This window comes from Arachis ipaensis, chromosome B01, assembly GCF_000816755.2.
Source record: "Arachis ipaensis cultivar K30076 chromosome B01, Araip1.1, whole genome shotgun sequence".
NCBI classification, from domain to species: domain Eukaryota; kingdom Viridiplantae; phylum Streptophyta; class Magnoliopsida; order Fabales; family Fabaceae; genus Arachis; species Arachis ipaensis.
This window is the reverse complement of record NC_029785.2, coordinates 1449304-1457817: the sequence shown is the minus strand read 5'-3', so window position 1 is coordinate 1457817 and position 8514 is coordinate 1449304. Positions and strand designations below refer to the sequence as shown.

General features: G+C 31.7%; 1 protein-coding gene across 1 annotated transcript in view; it reads right to left on the bottom strand.

The window, feature by feature from the left end:
• Positions 1-4921, bottom strand: part of LOC107641453 (histidine kinase 1) — a gene marked incomplete in the record, with an annotated part of 7099 nt that extends 2178 nt beyond the window's left edge. Inside the window, 12 exon segments of the mRNA XM_016345245.2 lie at positions 1-126; positions 233-373; positions 618-660; positions 866-935; positions 1104-1298; positions 1467-1556; positions 1664-1790; positions 1896-2055; positions 2171-2418; positions 2520-3323; positions 3829-4071; positions 4500-4921. Of these exon segments, the coding sequence (XP_016200731.1) occupies positions 1-126; positions 233-373; positions 618-660; positions 866-935; positions 1104-1298; positions 1467-1556; positions 1664-1790; positions 1896-2055; positions 2171-2418; positions 2520-3323; positions 3829-4071; positions 4500-4691 (2439 nt within the window).

Here is an 8514-nt window from a genome sequence, read left to right as displayed (position 1 = left end):
AAAGAGTTCCCTTAGAATTTGTGTTAATCCATTCCATTCAGATGCTTCCATTGTGAACACCCCATTTTTCTGCAGCCACTTAGATGTGATTGATCTTCCCATGTTGCCGTGCAGTGCAAGCAATACCTGAAACAATGCATATTATTTCAGGACTTAGGCCGTGTTTGGTAAGCGTCTTAGGAGAGAAATACAGAGACATTAAGACAAAGACAAGAGTGATAATTCTACTCACCACTAAGCCATTGTTTGCAATATCTACCAAACAATGTTGTTCTGTGTCATCCCCGGCCGTATCGAGGCGCAGGTATAATCTCATCAGTGTTCCGGGACCTTCCTTTTTGACAACTTTGATTTCTCCACCCATCTTATTAACCTGCCACCCCAGAGAACTAAAGAGATCAAATGCATTTATATACAAATCTAGGCATGAAAATCTGATTTTCTAAATAATGTTCTCTATATGCAAAGTAATGTTAAAGCTTAAAACATGCAACTGATATTAGCATATGCTTCATGCTAGCACAGGGTTTTTGTTGTTACAATCACATTAATGGTGATTTTTAATGGTATTTGTACTTGAATTGTGGAAAACATAACATATTAAGGGTCTAACTCACCAAGCTTCTGACAATGCAAAGACCAAGGCCAGTACCTCCATGCCTGAAAATAAGTAAAGGTTCCATAACTACCTAGGCCTTCAGCCCATATCATTTCAAAGGTTCTTTCTACTATTGGATATATGTTCAAAATAAATTGAATTTGAAAGTGCAATTGACAACTCTAGATAATAATAAATAAAATCAGGTTCATTTGTTAGCTAAAAGAAAATTTCAGCAGATTTTATGTTAAAACTTAAATTACTTACAGTCTAGTAGTTGAGGGATCTGCTTGCTCAAAGCTTTCAAACACAGAATCCCATTTACTTGGATCAATACCTATAAATGCATGAGATTCATATGAATAAGTTATATATAAACATGTCAAATAAATACAAACAGCCTAACCTGATAATTACATAAGGATTCCACGACTTGAACCCGTGACCTTGAGGTTTCACAGACACAGGCTAAATCTTTTTAAGACAAGTTTAGCAAGGTTCTTACCACAGCCGGTGTCATCAACTTCAAACCATAGGATTGCTTTGTTATCCCTCTTAGAAGTCCTCTTTGCATGGTTCTCATGTTGCCTTGCTCTAGTCTTTTGTGCACATTGTAAATTCTTCTCTTCCATAAGATAATTTGCATTATCACTACATGGATTTGGATTCTCAAACCATCCTCTCAGAATAATGTGACCAGCTGAAACCGATTCAAAGGGTTAAGATTAGTAATCCTAGTTATTTATTTATTGATTGATTTATTTGATTCATAGTAAAAGAACCAATATGACAAATCTTTATAAGATTTTCTTAACTTCTTCACCAGCACTACTTGTGTAGAAAAACTTGAACATAAATTTTGGCTTACAAGGAGTAAATTTAATTGAGTTGTTGATCAAATTTGCAAAAATTTGGACTACTCTAGCAGAGTCGCCGCGAACTAGCTTCGGCATATCATCTGCAAAAAATTAAAATGTTGCATCAGAATCATTGTTGAAGAGATTTCTAGTCACCAAAATAAGATTTTAGATTCATACTAAAATATGATTCATATTATATACTAACCAGATAGGTCTAAGACAGTCTCTACACTGTGATTCATGCATTGCACTGAAAACATATCCACTAGTCCTTCAAGTTCCCTTCCCAAGTCGAATTCAGCATCTTCTAGAACTAGCTTTCCTGATTCCACCTATATTCTATGAATCTTTAGAAAGTTTTTCCAAACAAGTAAGTGCATATTTTTTCAAGGAACTTATAATTGAATGTTCTTGAGCAAAATAATTAAATATGTCACCTTGCTGAGATCCAAGATGTTATTAAGAAGCCGGAGCAGCGCAGTCGAGCATTTTCTTATCTGAGTAACCGTTGCACACTGCTCGTTGGTTAGACAGTCGTCGGACATAAGAATGTCGAGTAGGCCAATTATTGCAGCCATAGGTGTCCTCAATTCATGGCTGCAATGCACCAAAAAGAAGGATCCTAATTACATGTTTGATAAAACAAAAGTAGATACCAAAATCTATACACAATTTTAGCATAATCAATCAGATTGAAGCTGAGAAAATCAACCTCATGTTTGCAAGAAATTGGCTCTTATAGTTGCTTGATGCCTCTGCCTTTCTTCTAGCTTCAAGCTGACTAATAAGTTCTGCTCTTAGTTTCATTTCTTTTGAGACTCCATTTGTCAAAATCAAAATGCAAACCCATCCAATGACTATAATACACATTGATGCAGATATCAGAATAACCAAAGTCTTGAAGGCTCTTTTATCTTCCTGGCCTAATATATGCTTTCTTGGAATGATTATTACACCAACCTGCCACAAAATTCAAGCAATTAATTTGAAATATAGTAGTAGTTGGTTATTCACAGATTCTTTTTAAATCCTAAAGGCATTGTATTTGTATTCAACTGTACCATAGGAAGTCTCTTCAAGTTTAGGAAGAACGAATCGATGTAATATCTGTCGTGGCCTAGCCTGACATTCGCGACATGAACCTCATGGCTAGGAGGGAATTTGTTACCAGAACTTTTCTTCAAATACTCAGCTCCAAGCCTTATCACTTCATCTTCACAATCTACAGCCATCTTAAGCTTAGGAGGCTTTGTTGAATTTGTAAGAAGAGGTGCATCAGTGGAAGTTGCAAGCAAGTAACCTTCTAGAGAAGTTAAATACATATGTCCACTATGCAACTCAACAAGCTCCTTCATTAACTGTCCTACACTATAAAGTGCAGTTGTTACTCCCACCACAGCCACAATACTCTTGTTAGAAGGATCCCAAACAGGCAATGCAGCCGAAAGCAAAGGCGAATCTGTGAACTTGCTCACGACGACACGCCATGAAGCCACCCCATCAGGGACTTGGGATAGGCCTGCTATGTGGATTGAGTCTTCTGGGGCAATCTGCATTGCTTTTCCAATCTTTTCGCCGGTGACAGGATCCAATGGCTGGCGATACCATACAGCAGACTTGTTATCATGATCATTCCAAGATTCTTGAGAAGAAAGTGATGAATAATTAATGTCACTGTTAGAGCTACTTGCACTTGCACCAATGGAATAATTTGCAAGATCAGAGTAAATATAGAATGTGTTGTTATCTTTAAGGTCTCTATGGAATGCTTGAACAAAACCATTATTGTATTTGACAGTGATTGAGTTAAGAGCTTTTCTACTAGCAAAAAGTGCCCATGTTACTGCTCTCATTGCTTCATACATCTGCTAAGAATTAAAAAAACAGAACAAATAAGCAAACTGATAGTAAAGTGATATTACCAATCACAAGTTTAATTTTGATGCAATGATAATGTAAATTACACAGTCGTTCAATTATATCCCTTCTTTCAGATGATTATTCACGCAATTAATGTAAAAAGTAGTTCGTTTTTATCGACGTGTCGTTATGCGATTGAATGATAAAACTGCTTTATGCATCAAGATTAAATTCAAAACATAACTATAAGGTTTAATTATTTTGCAGTCATTATAGTCTGGCCTAGTTTCCAATTTGATCACTATAGTTTAACAATTTCTATCAAGTCCCTAGAGAAATTTACCATTACAAGAAGAAAAAATGCTTGAATTGAATAAACTGTTGTTTCACCTTACAAATTTAGATAAAGATCAATTGAATTATATGAAAATTTGAAAACTTTGCAATAGTAAGGACTTGATTACACAACTTAATTAAAATTGAATGGAAAAACAATGAAAATTGATTAACCTCAACTTGGTTTTCTTGAGTGGTAAGATTGCCATGGCTTCTAATCACATACTGAGAAAGCTTGACCTGAGCCATTGTAATTTCAGAAGTAGAATTCAAAATGTTCCACATCCTCAAGATTGGGCGTTGTAGAAGCTCATAACGCAAGTCATAGGCTAAGCTATTAAGAGATTTTGTTGTATAAATCTTTGTGAAATGCCATGTTAGTATAGTAAGAAGACCAATCAAGATAGCTAGCATAACCTACATGATGAAACAGAATCAATGGTTAGAAATTAGAACAACAAAAATGGTTATTTCATTTTATGCACATCAAAGGATCAAATCTAACTAAGCCTTGTAATTAGCACTAAGAATTTCTCTCAGCAAATCATTCACATTGTAACTACCAACATAGGTTGGTCGAGTGGTAGACTAACTAGTCCACTTTCTGATAGTCTCAAGTTTGAGTCCTACATACAGATTCTCGAGACAAATTAGTCGAATTTCTGGTAATAAGATCAAAATACTAACATAGGCCGAAACAATTCTCCGGCCGAAAATTAGCCTGATTTCTGATAATATGATCCAAATACCGGTGGCAAAACCAAACAAAGTTTACACTTTACATTGTAACTAACATCTAAAACTTAAAAACAATCATATAAGTTAGAATTGAATTGATATTTTACCATGATTGCAAGACGAACCACAAAGACACTATAGTATTTTGATAGGCACAGAGTACTAGCATACTGAAATTCTTCCTTTTCCACATCCCTTTGGAGAATTCTTGAGCCAATTGGGGTGCTACTATTTTTCTTACAAGAAGTAGCAAAACCCCATAATCTACCAAAGACATGTCTGAACTTGGTAGTAGCCATTGTTGTTGTTGATCTTGATCCTTGTGAGCATATGTGGAACTACTTTAAGAAGATGAGTTTATAAAGTAGCTAGATAGATAGATAGCAGCACATTGGATTCAAAGAATTCAAGGTTCCATTTTCAAACTTCAACTTGTTTTTGTGTTTGTGTTTGTTAAGATTATTAGAGATAAGTTCTTCACTGTTTAATAATGTGCTGCTTGTACTTTGTGTCATTTCCCACTCTTAGTGTAGAACTCTAAAAGAGTGTGTTATAATAATTTATTGTTATTTATTTGAGTATTAATTTTTTGTGGACAGCATTCACACAATTGTGGAATTAAATTAAATCACATACATGTAAGTGATCACTGGTAATTTCTCTGTTGAGTTATGATGAATTTAAATATCTGAACTTGTTATGAGTATACCACTACTGATGAAAATTGATAAAAAAATTTAGAAAAAAACCCAAAATAACCCTGACAATTACTTCAAAAGACAACGAGACCCTTGACAAAAAAAATCCAACTCGGCTCTTGACAATTATCTCGAAAGGACAACGAGGCCCCTGTGTCAAAAAAAGTCAATGTTGTTTTTGTTTTGGCACAGGGGCTAATCAGTCAAAAAAAAAAAAAGATCAGGGGCCAGATTATGTGTTTTTATTTCTTGGGGGCCTCGTTGTCCTTTCGAGGTAATTGTTAAGGGTCAGGTGGAGTATTCACTCTAAAATTTACTGTATTTCAGATTTATTTATTATTTGTCATTAATATATTACAACCATAATTATTATCAAAATCAAATTGGTAATAATGACTTGATCCAAATACTGAATCATTGAATTAGTAGTTTTTGTCTTTTTATTAATATTTTCTAATTTAAATCTTTTAAAAATATTGTACTAAGAGANGTATATCAATTATCATTTCATTTTTCACAAGAAAACTAGTTATTTTTAAATCCTTAAAGAGTTGTTCTATTCCTTAGTATGTGTTATCCTTGGTGACAATATTTTTTATGCCAAATTTGCCCTTATGCTATGTCCCCTTAGCTTGGCCCAAATCCACCGTTGGCGCCATTTGAACCACACTTAGGGCTATTGCAAGTTTGCAACGAACAAAAGGAAGGGACCATGACCATGACCAATCATGATTCATTGATTCTTATGTTTGGGTTTGGATACTATGAATTTGTGCAATGTTGGTCCACAATCTTAACTTTTGTCTTCAATCATGCTGCTTCCTCCAACCAAGGAATAAAAGTTAAATAATTAACATCTTTCTATGTTCTTTATACTTATATCTATGATTTTTAGTTTATTAAGTGTCACTAATAATAATCCTTTTTAAAAGGTTTTATGCGAATACTATATTGTTTTCATATTCTCATAACATGTATTAGGAGAAATTAGAGAACAACTTGGTAGACAATAAATTGGTTTTCAACTATTAGATAGCCAACATTATTTATTTTGGCTTTATTAATTGTAAATATCTCTACAAACCTTACAATTATTCATACTAAATTCAACTTTGAATTTTAAAATTAAAAAATTGCAGAATATTCTCATTAATTAGACAATCTTCAAAATAAAATGTCCAAAATTTTAGCATTCAGATCATTTTTCTCTTCATTTCATCTCTCTTATATTTATTTCGCAGTTTCTATAGTTTCTAGAAGGGTAAAGTATCATTTTTGTCCCCAACGTTTGGGGTAAGTTCTAAAGTTGTCCCTAACATTTAAATCGTCTTATTTAAATCCCTAACATTTTAAAATTGGCTCAATGTTGTCCTGCCATTAGGAATCTGTTAACAGAATTGACGGCGGAACAAAATTGAGACGATTTTAAAACATTAGAGACTTAAATATGACAAAAACGTCGGGAACAAAAACGATACATAGAAATAAATTTTAATTTTATCCATCAATAATATTAATTTTTTACGGTACATAATTATTATTCAATTATTTTTTAATCACATCTAAGTAAATTACACTTAATCATATTACTTTCATTCTAAATAAATTTATTTTTTATAATTTTACTCTTAAAAATTTTTACTCATCATAAAATATTTGTAGAATGACCAGTAAATAAACTTGCGGAAAACTAATTTATCTTATAGTAATATTTTTTTATATAATTCTCTTATAATTATTTTTTTAAGAATTTATGTATCCAGCATGTATAATAAAAATTTGATTGAAAATGATAAAGATGCTAATTTATTTGACAGAATTTGATCACATACATGTGTAATTTTGATTTATTTCAAGAGATGTATGTGATTTATCTTTTATTATTTAGTAATAGAAATGGTAGATAACTTAGGGAAACCATAGTAGGGCATCAAAATGAGGGGTAGGTAGTTAATATTTTATCTAATATATTGTGATACCTAAAAGCAGAGATGCTTTTGTAATCTAAATTGTTGGCATTTATTTGGCAAAGGAAATTAAAGCCAAATTGAAGTAGCATGATAATAAAGTGAAAAGTAGGGCAATAATCAAATTAATTAAAAATGAGCAAATGTCAATCTCTTTTTTCTTCAATAATGGGTGGTAGCTGTTAATCAACTCATGATGATGATGAGATCATTATCACAAATTTAAACAAATTAAACACATGTGAAGCAAGGAGCATGTAGCAAAATTAATATTTAGTCAACCATGCATAACCATATAACAAAACTTTTTGTGCTCCAACTCACTAATCCATATCCAACTCACTACATTTTTGAATTAGAATAATATGGATTTAATTTTAAGCACTAAGTGGCTAAAGGGTAATTAAATGATATCTTTCTAATGTTTTAATTTCAAGTGGCAAAAAGCTTGAATTGCTATTTGCTTGGTGCAAACATCCTCCACACTATTACATTTCCATTGCACCGCTAGAAGAAAAAATAACCAACAAATTATATTAAAAGATTCAAAAAAAAAATATATATATATATATAAGGTAATTATCTTTTCCACTAAGTTACAACCAAGTTGTTTTGTTTCAAAGTAAAGTATTAACTAAAGTTATATATTGATTGTGCCACAAAATAAATTATCATGTGTTTTCTTCACTTCTAAATTTAGGTATCTTCTACAAAAAGAGACAAACATATCATCAATCTTGGTTAATTATATTCAAGTGTACCAAATGAAAGAAAAAATTTTTTGAATAATGGATTGGGACTTTGAGTCCATTTTATCCTATTCACTTTATATGTCTACTTTGAATATGTAAATATAAGCTAACATTTATCAGAAAAGAATTTTGATGTTCTATTCTATTATTCCATGAATTAATGTAGATACCAGCTCTTTGGGCCATAAAGGAATTACATTCCTTAGGTCCATTAACTATGTGAATATATTTTCTTAGCAGTGAAATTTAGGTTTAATTACTCTATTGGTTCCTATAGTTTTGCGAAATTTTTAATTAGGTTTCTATATATTTTTTTAATTGAGTCATTGCACCAAATTTTATTTTTAATTAGATTCCTATACTTTTTTTCTTTTTATTTAGGTTCCTGCACTAATTTTTTTCCTTAATTGGATCCCTATATAATTAAACCAATTACTGTTAAAAGGGACCGAATTGAAGAAAAAAAAATTGGTATAAAGACCCAATTAAAAGGAAAAAAAAAGTATAGAGACCTAATTGAAAATTTTGTGAAACTATAAAACCAATAGAGTAATTAAACCTAAAATTTCTCTAAAGAAAAATAATATTTACTCTATTGTTTATACTTTTTTTGTAGTTGTCGTTGTATTACTGTTTATACTTTTTATATTTTTTATGATATAAAAAATATTTGTTTTCTTTTTTATCATTAGTTTTAATGTCAAG